The sequence below is a fragment of the Thalassophryne amazonica genome, chromosome 23 (genome assembly GCF_902500255.1).
Source record: "Thalassophryne amazonica chromosome 23, fThaAma1.1, whole genome shotgun sequence".
Lineage (NCBI taxonomy): Eukaryota > Metazoa > Chordata > Actinopteri > Batrachoidiformes > Batrachoididae > Thalassophryne > Thalassophryne amazonica.
In genome coordinates, this window is record NC_047125.1 from 8,425,390 (window position 1) to 8,439,978 (window position 14,589).

General features: G+C 39.9%; 1 protein-coding gene across 1 annotated transcript in view; it reads left to right on the forward strand.

Annotated features, from left to right (window-relative positions):
• mpdu1b (mannose-P-dolichol utilization defect 1b) overlaps positions 1–6,150 on the forward strand; it is a 33,542-nt gene extending 27,392 nt beyond the window's left edge. Inside the window, exons 6-7 of the mRNA XM_034164946.1 lie at positions 3,797–3,907; positions 5,667–6,150. Of these exons, the coding sequence (XP_034020837.1) occupies positions 3,797–3,907; positions 5,667–5,804 (249 nt within the window). The 3' untranslated portion in view covers positions 5,805–6,150. The remainder of the gene's footprint in view (positions 1–3,796; positions 3,908–5,666) is intronic.
• The last annotated feature ends 8,439 nt before the right edge of the window (positions 6,151–14,589 follow it).

Sequence of the window (14,589 nt, forward strand, 5' to 3'; positions counted from 1 at the left end):
ATAATTAGCTAAGATAGCTGGGTCAAGTGATGGCTTTTTAAGTAATGGTTTAATTACTGCCACCTTAAAAGCCTGTGGTACATAGCCAACTAACAAAGATAGATTGATCATATTTAAGATCGAAGCATTAAATAATGGTAGGGCTTCCTCGAGCAGCCTGGTAGGAATGGGGTCTAATAAACATGTTGATGGTTTGGATGAAGTAACTAATGAAAATAACTCAGACAGGACAATCGGAGAGAAAGAGTCTAACCAAATACCGGCATCACTGAAAGCAGCCAAAGATAACGATACGTCTTTGGGATGGTTATGAGTAATTTTTTCTCTAATAGTTAAAATTTTGTTAGCAAAGAAAGTCATGAAGTCATTACTAGTTAAAGTTAATGGAATACTCAGCTCAATAGAGCTCTGACTCTTTGTCAGCCTGGCTACAGTGCTGAAAAGAAACCTGGGTTGTTCTTATTTTCTTCAATTAGTGATGAGTAGAAAGATGTCCTAGCTTTACGGAGGGCTTTTTTATAGAGCAACAGACTCTTTTTCCAGGCTAAGTGAAGATCTTCTAAATTAGTGAGACGCCATTTCCTCTCCAACTTACGGGTTATCTGCTTTAAGCTATGAGTTTGTGAGTTATACCATGGAGTCAGGCACTTCTGATTTAAAGCTCTCTTTTTCAGAGGAGCTACAGCATCCAAAGTTGTCTTCAATGAGGATGTAAAACTATTGACGAGATACTCTATCTCACTTACAGAGTTTAGGTAGCTACTCTGCACTGTGTTGGTATATGGCATTAGAGAACATAAAGGAATCATATCCTTAAACCTAGTTACAGCGCTTTCTGAAAGACTTCTAGTGTAATGAAACTTATTCCCCACTGCTGGGTAGTCCATCAGAGTAAATGTAAATGTTATTAAGAAATGATCAGACAGAAGGGAGTTTTCAGGGAATACTGTTAAGTCTTCTATTTCCATACCATAAGTCAGAACAAGATCTAAGATATGATTAAAGTGGTGGGTGGACTCATTTACATTTTGAGCAAAGCCAATAGAGTCTAATAATAGATTAAATGCAGTGTTGAGGCTGTCATTCTCAGCATCTGTGTGGATGTTAAAATCGCCCACTATAATTATCTTATCTGAGCTAAGCACTAAGTCAGACAAAAGGTCTGAAAATTCACAGAAAAACTCACAGTAACGACCAGGTGGACGATAGATAATTACAAATAAAACTGTTTTTTGGGACTTCCAATTTGGATGGACAAGACTAAGAGTCAAGCTTTCAAATGAATTAAAGCTCTGTCTGGGTTTTTGATTAATTAATAAGCTGGAATGGAAGATTGCTGCTAATCCTCCGCCTCGGCCCGTGCTACGAGCATTCTGACAGTTAGTGTGACTCGGGGGTGTTGACTCATTTAAACTAACATATTCATCCTGCTGTAACCAGGTTTCTGTAAGGCAGAATAAATCAATATGTTGATCAATTATTATATCATTTACCAACAGGGACTTAGAAGAGAGAGACCTAATGTTTAATAGACCACATTTAACTGTTTTAGTCTGTGGTGCAGTTGAAGGTGCTATATTATTTTTTCTTTTTGAATTTTATGCTTAAATAGATTTTTGCTGGTTATTGGTGGTCTGGGAGCAGACACCGTCTCTACGGGGATGGGGTAATGAGGGGATGGCAGGGGGAGAGAAGCTGCAGAGAGGTGTGTAAGACTACAACTCTGCTTCCTGGTCCCAACCCTGGATAGTCACGGTTTGGAGGATTTAAGAAAATTGGCCAGATTTCTAGAAATGAGAGCTGCTCCATCCAAAGTGGGATGGATGCCGTCTCTCCTAACAAGAACAGGTTTTCCCCAGAAGCTTTGCCATTATCTATGAAAGCCCACCTTATTTTTTGGACACCACTCAGACAGCCAGCAATTCAAGGAGAACATGCGGCTAAACATGTCACTCCCGGTCCGATTGGGGAGGGGCCCAGAGAAAACTACAGAGTCCGACATTGTTTTTGCAAAGTTACACACCGATTCAATGTTAATTTTAGTGACCTCCGATTGGCGTAACCGGGTGTCATTACTGCCGACGTGAATTACAATCTTACCAAATTTACGCTTAGCCTTAGCCAGCAGTTTCAAATTTCCTTCAGTGTCGCCTGCTCTGGCCCCCGGAAGACAATTGACTATGGTTGCTGGTGTCGCTAACTTCACATTTCTCAAAACAGAGTCGCCAATAACCAGAGTTTGATCCTCGGCGGGTGTGTTGTCGAGTGGGGAAAAACGGTTAGAAATGTGAATGGGTTGGCGGTGTACACGGGGCTTCTGTTTAGAACTACGCTTCCTCCTCACAGTCACCCAGTCGGCCTGCTTTCCCGGCTGCTCGGGATCTGCCAGAGGGGAACTAACGGCGGCTAAGCTACCTTGGTCCGCACCGACTACAGGGGCCTGGCTAGCTGTAGAATTTTCCACGGTGCGGAGCCGAGTCTCCAATTCGCCCAGCCTGGCCTCCAAAGCTATGAATAAGCTACACTTATTACAAGTAACGTTACTGCTAAAGGAGGCCGAGGAATAACTAAACATTTCACACCCAGAGCAGAAAAGTGCGGGAGAGACAGGAGAAGCCGCCATGCTAAATTGGCTAAGAGCTAGTAGCTGCGCTAAGCTAGCGGATTCCTAAAAACACGCAAAGTGAATAATGTGTAAATAATTTAGAGGTGATTCAGCAGAAGGAGTGCTTAGTTAAGGCACGTGAAGATTACACTGTGAAACAAATCGTTATCTAGGTAACTAGATCAATCTAACTGCGCAGATTAAACAGCTAACAGATACAGCAAAACACCGCTGTGCTCCGGAACAGGAAGTGATACAATACCGCAGTGAGAGCCAACCACCAGTAGAGGCAAGCAAGAGCAAATCTTTGGTGGAAGTTGAAGAAAATGGTCCATGACAAGGCTCCAACCTGCAAAGCTGATCTGGCAACAGCAATCAGAGAAAGTTGGAGCCAGATTGATGAAGAGTACTGTTTGTCACTCATTAAGTCCATGCCTCAGAGACTGCAAGCTGTTATAAAAGCCAGAGGTGGTGCAACAAAATACTAGTGATGTGTTGGAGCGTTCTTTTGTTTTTCATGATTCCATAATTTTTTTCCTCAGAATTGAGTGATTCCATTTTTTTTTTTTTCCCTCTGCTTGGTCTAAAAAAGTAACCGTTACTGACTGCCACGATTTTTTTTCCTGATTTCTTATAGTGTTTCTTAAAGCCAGAAAGTTGCCATTTGAAATGACTTTAGTTTTGTGTCATGTCTGTGATCTGCTTTTTTCCTACAAAATTAAACAACTGAATGAACATCCTCTGAGGCCGGTGATTCCATAATTTTTGCCAGGGGTTTTGTGTGTGTGTGTGCGTGTGTGTGTGTGCGTGTGCGTGTGTGTGTGTGTGTGTGTGTGTGTGTGTATTTTTTTTTTTTTTTTTTTTTTTTTTTTTTTTTACATGAGTCAAAATACACGTGGAGCTTATTTTTTTTATTTTATGAAATGGTAAATAACAGAATAGGTACATCAATGGGATAAGAGTCAGTGTACCGATATACCGTCTTTGAATTTAAGGAATAAAATTTTTGAATTTTTTTTTTTTTTATGTTGAGAAGCCTTATTTGAAATGCCATAAACAAATTAAATGTGAAATACCAAGGGGCCCAATACTTTTGCATTCTGTATGAAGAACAGAATATAGGACTGATTATTTTGAGAGTGTGAGTACACAGAAGAGGCTGTTCAAGAACAAAATATGTCTGTGTCTCAGTTGATGCAGGCGGCCACAAATTTCTGGAATGGACATACGGGCCAGCTGTCTGCAGTGTCCTCCTTCCTGCTATTTGCAGGAGCTCTCGCTCGCATATTCACTTCACTACAGGTAATGTGTGTATGTGTGAGAGAGAGAAACAAACAAATGTGTTCAAATACAGCTGTTAATGGATAAGTTCAGATGTTTTTTTTTGTCTCTGTCATATTAAAACATTGTTAGTCAAACCTCCTCTGAGCGCTCTACTTTGATGACTGCACAGTGAAGTCTTTTTAGAGCATCTGAATGAACAAAAGTTTTTTTACAGTGTAGTTGCATAGTGTAGTTAATGTGTTCTTGCTTTTCATGGGGACTTTCAGCATATAGCAGTTATTTCACAAAGCCCCTGATCCCGATATTCTGCCTTCGCTCCACATCACACTTTTTGTTTCAGTCCAGATCAAACCTGCAGTTTGTGTTTAAAATGTTTAGATAGGATTGGATTTGATCAAAAAAAAAAAAAAAAAAAAAAAAATGGTTTAGTCTGATCCCAGGAGAGGGGTGGATTTAGCTTAACACTGCTCAAATGTTAGGGTTGCACTGTGCAGTGTGTACAGTAGTGTTCAGAATAATAGTAGTGCTATATGACTAAAACGATTAATCCAGGTTTTGAGTATATTTCTTATTGTTACATGGAAGACAAGGTACCAGTAGATTCAGTAGATTCTCACAAATTCAAAACAAGACCAAGCATTCATGATATGCACACTCTTAAGGCTATGAAATTGGGCTATTAGTAAAAAAGTAGAAAAGTGGGTGTTCACAATAATAGTAGTGTGGCATTCAGTCAGTGAGTCTGTCAATTTTGTGGAACAAACAGGTGTGAATCAGGTGTCTCCTATTTAAGGATGAAGCCAGCACCTGTTGAACATGCTTTTCTCTTTGAAAGCCTGAGGAAAATGGGACGTTCAAGACATTGTTCAGAAGCACAGCGTAATTTGATTAAAAAGTTGATTGGAGAGGGGAAACCTATACACAGGTGCAAAAAATTACAGGCTGTTCATCTACAATGATCTCCAATGCTTTAAAATGGACAAAAAAAAACTTTTTTTTTTTTCTTTTTTTTTGTCCATTTTATGGACAAAAAAATCTGCTGGATCATGTAACAATAAGAAATTGTTAAAAGAAAAAGAGTTGCTGGATCATGTAACAATAAGAAATATGCTAAAAACTTGGATTAATCTTTAGTCACATAGCACTACTATTATTCTGAACACTACTGTATGTACATGCACGTTTATTTTTAATTTGCACTTGATTTATTCAATCATAATGATAAATTATATAAAGCAAAACAGTCTACCTATTAAACTCCTCAGTACAGTAAATTGCAAAAATAATAAAATTCATAAAATAATCCCCCCAAATAATTTATCAGTATCAAATATCAATATCAAACCAAAGTTATTTAAATTTAAAAATGAATCACGGGGCATTGATCATTTTATAACTAAATTGCAGCCCTTTGAATCGTAATTGGATCGACTTTTTAAAGATTCCCACCTTTAATCATTTAACACTGACGCAGTTGAAGTAATTTCATTTTTAGGATTTAAGACATGTACAAATATATGTAAATAAAACTGGAACAAAAGTAAAGATTCCATGATCCTAAATGGGGAAGAAAAGGGGATTCCCAAATCACTTTTATCCAGATCACTGTAAATCTTTGACCAGCAGAACTTGTAGAATAGAATCAGCCGTTATTCCTTGTTTTTTGGTTTTTTTTGGGGGGGGGGGGGTCTGTTTTTCCGTCATGGTGACCTGTTCCATATTTACTGTCTGTGTTTCAGTTACAGGTCTTTGTATTTAATATAACTTTTCTTATCAGGAAACTGGCGACTCGCTGATGGCCCTCACCTACGTCATATCTTCTGCCTGTAACGGCATCATCGCTTTCCAGGTCGTCTACTACTGGAACAGCTCCCCAGAATTAAAGAAGAAGAAGAAGAAGAAGAAGAGCGAGTAGGCTGGAAACAGCCCCAGAATTAAAATAATAAGAAGTAGCTCTCTGCAACATATTCTGAGAGATCAAGAAATGTCTTTGGAACAAATTTACACTTAAGTTACAAGTATAAAGACTTGAGAAAGTTGAAAGAATGAATTTGCTGGATGGAAAAAAGACTTAACCTCAAATATCAAACAGGCTTCAAATTCTTTGAAGCCTGACAATTTCTTTCTTTCTTTGGTTTCAGTGTCTTCAGATGAGGAGAGTTATGGGTCCAAACTTTTATTTTATCTTTTTTTTTCTTTTGTATTTTCCTTAATTTTTTTTTCTTAATTTAGAGGAATAAACTGGTATTTTGCAATATTTGGAAGAAGTTTGTGTAATGCTTATTTTTCATGTTTTTGGGGTAATTTTGGGTGGGAGTAAGGGGGGGGGGTACTGGCACTATGTAGGAAAAAAAACACTATTTCCACTTTAAATCATGAGTTGAAACAAAATATTTACTTTGTTTTAATTAAACAGTCGGATTCCCCTGGTCCGCACCAGTTCTAAGTCAGCTGCCAGCTGATCAAGTTGAGGTTGTTTTTAAGCTGAATTTTCATTTCCAAGTTGAAGTATCATAAAATGTTTTGCAGTGTTCACGCCCAGATTTAGAATGTTTTCCTGTATGAAAATCCATCTGCTAGTCTCCTACGTGAAGCTGTGACTTGATGCAACAGACAAATATTGTGCTATTACCTCTAACTTCTTCAGAGTTGTCACTGGTGGCTTCCCTCACTAGTCTCAGCTTTTGAGAACTGTTTACAGATAGAGTGCCATTCTCTTTATGTCTGAATGATATTCATAAAATTCAAGTGTATGTGGGTATGTGTTTTGCTCATGACTGGCCTGTTGCATAGCCACACTAACTGGCTAACCCCCCCCCCCCCCCCAAACACACACACACACACACAAATCTATTAAATAATGAGTTAATGTCATTACATCATCAAATCCATGAACATATAACAATCGGAGGCAAAGCAATCATGAATGTCTACAAAATCCCACATCTGGGTACCCTGCTAGTAAACAAATAAAGCCTAGCTAGAAGGGGTGCTTTTCACTGAGGTTCTAACTTTTTATAATTCAGTGTTGTCATATTTGTGAGTGGATCAAATGTGTGACATTAGATCCACTCAGTCCAAAATGGAATCCTGGAGTCCTTCATTAACACACAAACCTTCCACCATGTTTAATCCACTTTGGTCTAAAACTGTTTAAGTTAAACAGTTATGACCTTGACTAAAATTGAGGTAATCGATGTAAATGGGGTGTAATAGCTCCTATTAGTGTTTTATCCATATTGAATATTTGTTTTGGCTTCTAATTTTTTTTTCTCAGGGATCAGTGTGGTAATTTTGCACAAGAATTACACTCATACCCAACCTGACACAAATGACTGAGCCAAGGGTTGTAAGATGAAGGATGAAATGGAGTCACGGGCAGCTCAATATCATCAAGAATGTTTTTTTTTGTTTGTTTGTTTGTTTTTTTATGGCATCAGTGATTTGCTGCCCCCTTTTAATTTACCGGAAATGTAAAAGAGTGACACACAAAACTAATCCCAAACCATGACAGTCAAAGTAAAAACATCATGTGTATCAGTTGTACTTGTGTTCCAGGCCGTACATACTGGGGTGGGGGGCATGATCCCAGCCCCCCACCCCCACCGAAGAATTTTATGCTCTGACATGTATCTGAGTTGCTAGTTGAGAAACGGTGAACATTTGAGTTGCTGTGATTCCTCTGGCAGCAGGACGTTGTCCTCCAGGTGTCGAGTCGGGTTTGGGCGCAATAAAAGAAAGGACCCTTTGAAAAAGTACCTCATATTTACACAGATTATGAAAACATCTGACATAAGTGACAGCGATGGAAAAACAAATGTAATCGGCCAGAATCATTTTGTGTGTAAATGTCCGGAAGGGGACATGATATAGGCCGGAGAAGTCCCTGAAAACCTGTCTGTGCTCCTGGAAGAGTCGAGGAAACACCTCCAACTCATGGCTTCTTTCGACGTGTTCATTTCCTTGAGTAGTGTTGATTATCTCTGTGTGTGTTGTGTGTCATTGTGTTCACTAATATTTGATTCCTCCAGTTTGTATGAACTGTTCAGCGGCACAAAGAAGAATTTCAACAAGAAAACGTGTCAAATCCCGAAGACTCTGCTGCAAAAACACTTTTTAATGACGAAATTGTGCTGCAAGTAAATATCAATTGGTGCTTAAAATTCCTGGTGACCATCACCTGATTCTCTTTTGTACACACATGCACGACTGCAAGCGTGCATGTGTGTACAGATGCACAAGTGCTTTATTGAAACTTTTAAGTCACTCAACAGAACCATGGCAACCACTTGTTGAAGCCTCACTGCTTGTTGCTAAGAGATGCGATGCAGTGGAGCAGAAAATCCTTCCATTGACACCCCCCCCCCGTAATCCACCCCCCCAACCACCCAGCATACTCAGCCAAAACAACCAACTTCCAGTGGGAAGAAAAATGTTGCTTCAGTATTTGCCGTCTTCTGTGCACAAAAGAGGTTAAAGGGTTAAAAACTAAAAACACCCATAAAATAGTTTAACTTTTATTAGAGAGAGTTAAAAATTTAGATCAACATGAAAATTACTATTCAGGATTTCCAGAACTTTAACTTGTCTGGTTAAGTCCATTTTTAAACTTTTTCTGAATATTAATTTCAAATTCATCCTGGAATATGAGACTGAAAGAAGGTCTTGTTTCAGTGCACCCGTCAGGGAGCAAAGAAAACAGTCAAAGTGCTTCAATCTACAAAAAAGTACATAACATCAAAAAGCTGATCAGCATAGGTTTTTGTTTTGTTTTTTTTTTATTCACTGGCTTCACTCGTGGTTGACATGCCGTTCTTAAATGTGGACGATGCCACATTTCTATGATGCTTCTGATTCCAAATGTGAGCCTGAGGTTCTAGTGGACCTTTAGGGGTTTTTTAATAGTTGTTAACATTTTTAATTTTAATAGTTTTTAATATTTTTAATACCATGAATCTTTTCAAGATTGTTCAGAAAGCCTATGCTGGCATATGCCAGCTTTCAGAACAACCTTGAAAAGATTTATGGTGATGACGCTGGATGACCCAAAAGGGCATAACCTTCACTTGCTTGGTTTCACAAAGCAATGTGAAACCAAGATTGAAATATTTTTCGACTTGACTGAGGAGGGAATTTCCCTTTGGCTCGCCTGGTAGAATGTTGGTTTCACAAGTGAGAGATCTATTGTTCAAATCCCATTTTAAGCATAGTTCAGGATCTGTTGGGGAAGCTTTGTTTGTGTCTTTAAGGCCCACCTGTAGAAGCAGTACTGCTTCTGTTTCAGAGCAGGAAAAACACATGAAGTAGGTTCAAATCCCACCTCAAGCCACAAAGATCCTTGTGTCTACTGAGTTCAATTGAAATCACGATCAGCTTCTTTTATGTGCTCTTGGTTACAATCACGTGCCCTACGTGCAAAACGGTGACAACCAAGTTTGACCATTGATTTCTGGACATCCAGACTTTGGATCAAATCACATTTGGAGTTGGACAATTTTGATATAAACTCAACTCCATGAACTTGAAAGTGTACCCAGATGTGTTCATCCTTATGAAAAAGGTGAGTTTAAGCCTTGAGGTTTTTGAATGTACACAAAACTCCACAACTGAGCCTTAACACCCTGATATCATTCTGGGGAGACTTGAATTCTACTGACACAAACCAAACAGAAAAGTTCTGAACAAATTTCATGTACGATCCTCCCGTGTGACACTGGCTTCATGGGGAAGCGTAATTGTGAAGACCCAAAATGTGGCTATTAATGGTAAACTAATATTTTGCTTATATTTAAGACATGAACTGAGGAGAGTGACATCACATATATAAAAAAAAATCAATATTCCTTTCAAGGGATCCTGTCATCTGAACTAAGTAATCCAGTCAGTGGATGTCCAAAGCACAACCGGCCATCTAGTTGTAAAGAGAAGTACTGTACTGTACTCACTGTTCTGAATCAGTTTTCTTTAATGGTGACCATATGGGTGTAAAAACTTTATATTCCACCATTCCATTCCACTTTACATATATAAACAGATAAATGAAACGTATGTTACAAAAGCAAATACAAACTTTATTTGTTGTTAATTTACTGTTCCCAAATGCACAAAGGGCTTTCCAATGACGGAAAGTTTATATAATGTCCCAGTCATGAAATTTAACCAGTGTGGTTATCCACTCTTAAAGAATTTTGAGAAGATCTTCCTTTGATCCTCCCATCCCCTCCCTTCAGTGAACAATTAGCCGGTGCATGGTTCTTTGCCATTTCCATGAGAAAGGCAATGGTCGGTGAAAGGGTCAAGCCTGACAACGAAGCCAGAGAAAGCAGCCCCAATTTTCTGCCCGGCAGGGGAGTGGGTGAAATGGGGAGAGTGAACAAAGACACTCAGGGGAGGAGCGGAGACTAGGGCTTTACTATATGCACCTGCGGTCTGAAAAGAAGTCGACAATACGCCTCTGAAACGGCCAATTACAATCTCTCTCTGGATAGACATGGGGGAAGGAGGAAGAGGAAGAATCTGAGTTGGAGAAGAATGTCTACAGAGAATTTTTAAGTTTGTAAGATAAAGTACAATACGCACAAGATGATGGAGTCAGCGAGTTGTAATCTTATCGTGTGTACATGATCCCATAATTGCTTTTAGAAATAAAAGTCATGAGTCTTCTTGCAAAATATCATTAAAAATGCATAAAACACTTTGTTCTCCTCACGCTATTGTCCCAATTTTCTGAAAATTAATTAAATCTGATGGCTATTTCAGTCGCTAATATTCATGTACAACAGCTTTTATAAAAGGTCCTGGTTTGGCAATTTTGGCCAGTCGTTTTCAGGCTCGTTCCAAGCACCAGAAAGTGTTTGAAGTGGCATTCTGCAAGTGCAAGCCAGAGGAGGATGATGATGATGGTCTTCAGTGTACAGACCGACGCCAATGAAAAAACTGTGACAACATGGAGTCTATACTAGTAGATGCAGGTGAAGATGCAAATAATCCAATTGATGATTCTGATGATGAGGAGCAGTAAATAATGGGGTGGTCTTAACTGCGCCTTGCTCAGTGTTTGCATATTCAGTTGTCAATCAAAAGAAGAGCTACAAGCACATTGTATTATAGTCTTGTCATGAATTTGTGTTCTTCCAGATAACAATTGTGTTGCAAAACATGTATGTTAATTGTCAATTCCGATGAAGTTGGGACGTTGTGTAAAATGTAAATAAACAGAATACAATGAGTTGCAAATCCTCTTCAATTTATATTCAATTGAATACACTACAAAGACAAGATATTTAATGTTCAAACTGATAAACCTTGTTTTGTGCAGATATTTGCTTATTTTAAAATGGATGCCTGCAACACATTTCAAAAAGTTGACAGTGATATGTTACCACTGTGTTACATCACCTTTCCTTCTACAACACTCAATAAGTGTTTGGGAACTGAGGACACTAATTGTTGAAGCTTTGTAGGTGGAATTCTTTCCCATTCTTGCTTGATGTACGACTTCAGTTGTTCAACAGTCCGGGGTCTCCATTGTCGTATTTTGCGCTTCATAATGCGCCACACATTTTCAATGGGCGACAGGTCTGGACTGCAGACAGGCCAGTCTAGTACCTGCACCCTTTTACCAAGAAGCTGTTGTAACATGTGCAGAATGTGGCTTGGTATTGTCTTGCTGAAATAAGTAGGGACGTCCTTGAAAAAGACATTGCTTGGATGGCAGGATGTGTTGCTCCAAAACCTGGATGTACCTTTCAGCATCGATGCTGAAAGGTACATTCACCATCAATGCAGCAATTGATTGGCGCATTGACGTTGTCGTGACTAGTCTGCTTGCTAGTGCTGGCTGATTTTGACAGATCTGGCAACTTGCTTCTGACGGATTGTTTATTGCTGTGACGCCACTCTGAACTTCACACGGTTGTATACGCTTCTTTTATTTCTGTTTAGCACTCTTCTGGTTATTAATTGTATCTACTCTGAACGTTATTTAACAACAGTCCTGTTGTGAATCACTAGCAGTTAGTATTCGCTAGCTAGGTCGACACCTCCCCTCTCCGTTGTTACTTTTTATAGCGTTTATAGCGGTTTCTTTTCTACCCGTTTAATACTTCTGTTCGTTTTTCAGTTGAACTGCTGTGAATTTTAAGTCATTTTTACTCCTGTGTAAAATCTTAGGAGCGGCTAGCATTTTCGCTAGCGGTTAGCTTGCGTTAGCTATTTCTGACCCTTCTCATCATTTTTTAATTTCATTTTTTACACTCCTGTTAGTTAATTAACTGTTTAGTGTATTTTATAGCTGCTGCTTTTTTACCTGTTTAATACTTCTGTTAGTTTTTCAGTGTAACTGCTGTGAATTTTAATTCATTTATCTGCGTCTGTGTGAGCCTTAGGAGTGGTTAGCTTATCCATTATTGGTTAACTCGTGTTTGCTTGGCTACATTTTTGAATTTCTTAGTGCACAAAGTACACTACTTATTATACTTTACACCCTCCGTAAATCCTGCGTGATGTTGGAAGACAGGGTGGCTCTCTTGAGAGCCGTGTCCGTAAGTTAGAGCAGCTTCTTAGCGCAGTGGAGTTAGATGTTACAGGCACTCCAGATGAGGTTAGTGTGGGGCCGGCTAGCGAGCCCACTAGCATCAGCTTAGAAACGCCGGCTGTGGAGGACGGCTTTCAGACTGTGGCTAGGCGGAGGAAGCCCCGTAGGGCTTGGTGCCCGGTTGTGGCACCCCGATCACACAAGCCAGTGCAAACTGAATCGGTTCTCCCCTTTGGATTTGCCAGATGTTAATTCTCTGAGCCCACGAGTGACTTCCACTCCTGTCTCCAGGCCGAAACACTGGACTTTAGTGATAGGGGATTCTATCACATGCAAAGTCAGGTTACAGACGCCGGCTGATGTTAAATGTATTCCTGGGGCCAGAGCTCCCGACATTGCATCTCATCTTAGGGTGCTGACGCTGCAGAAGGGAAGACAGACAAAGGAACATGACATCAGATATAGTCACATAGTTATTCACGCTGGCACCAATGATATCAGGATGAATGCACTCAGAGGTCACAAAAATGGACATAGAGAGGACTTTGACCTTGCCAGAAACATGTGTCGGCATCAATTAATAGTCTCTGGTCCCCTCCCCTCCTGGGGTACTGATGAGGCGTTTAGTAGGCTGACATCATTAAATAGGTGGCTGGCGCAGTTTTGTATACAGCAAGGCTTTAGCTTTATTGATAACTGGCCTTCGTTCTGGGGCCACCGTGGTTTACTGATGCCGGACGGCCTCCACCCTACTGGGGAAGGCGCCGCCATCTTGTCTGCGAACATAGCTAGAGCTCTACAGGGAGGGTAACATTAGGAATCTACAGCAGGCCACGGGGGAGCAGGTGATAGAGACCCTGCAAGGCCTATGACAAATGTGGATGTGGAATCCATTAGCTTAGCGGGAAATTTAGTGCAGAAAATCCACTGTGGTGATAGTGCAGTTTATTTGCCAGGGAGGGATTTTCAACAAGTTGAGACTGTGGCCTGCTTCCGTAGTCGTGTCCATAAAAATCATAGAGGGATATGCTTTCCAAACTTAAAACCCATTACTATACTGGATGATGTTGAAATTGAGGATGGCCCAGTGGTTGTTCCAGCAATAGCAAAGATTTTGTGTCTGCTATCTACAACGCGCGTGGAATGTCTTAAACCCAAACCTACTTCTAGGCATCTTATATATGCTACTCTGGAACCACCCCTAAACCCAAACAGTTCAACTGTCAACCCCACTGAGGTTCTTAGACTGGGTCTCATTAACATAAGATCACTGTCCTCAAAATCATTGTTGATCAATGATCTAATTATTGATCATCACTTAGATATGATTGGGCTATGTGAAACCTGGCTTAAACCTACAGCTGTCCTTCCCTTAAATGAGGCCTGCCCACCAGCATATACATTTAGTCACGTCCCTCGTGATGTGAAGCAAGGCGGGGGTGTTGCTCTTATTTATAAATCTAGGTTTAGCTTATTAGCTGTTGGGGGTTACAAATATCACTCATTTCAGCATCTGATTCTCCGCTCTGCTCAGGATATTACACATTGCCAAGGTCAGAAGAATAAAAATCGGTCGTATTACTTTGTCACTGTATGAATTTTTAGATGAATTTGGTGCGTTCATCTCTAACTTGTCAACTAGTATAGATAACATTCTGATCATTGGTGACTTTAACATTCATAATAAATAAGCCTTCTGATCCCCTCTGCAAATCATTTATGGAAATTGTGGATGCATTAGGATTTCGGCAATGCATTCAGGATTCGACGCACATTAGTGGAAATACCCTGGATCTGGTTCTCACATGTGGTTTTGCTGTCACGAATATTGACATCATGCCTCTTACATCAGTGGTGTCTGATCACTCACTTATTAAGTTTACAGTTTCGCTGCCGTGTTTAGTGGAACAACAACCTTATATATCTTTACGGCGATGCATCAACTCCTCAACTAAGACTGAACTTGAAGCTAGACTGCCTGATGTCTTAGCTTCACGTTTGACAAATACCCATTCAGTAGACAGACTTGTGGATAGTTTAAACTCAGTGCTCAAAACTACACTTGACATGATTGCACCACCTGGGTTAAAACCCATCCATCCATCCATCCATCCATTTTCTTCCGCTTTATCCGGAGGTCGGGTTGCGGGGGCAGCAGCTCAAG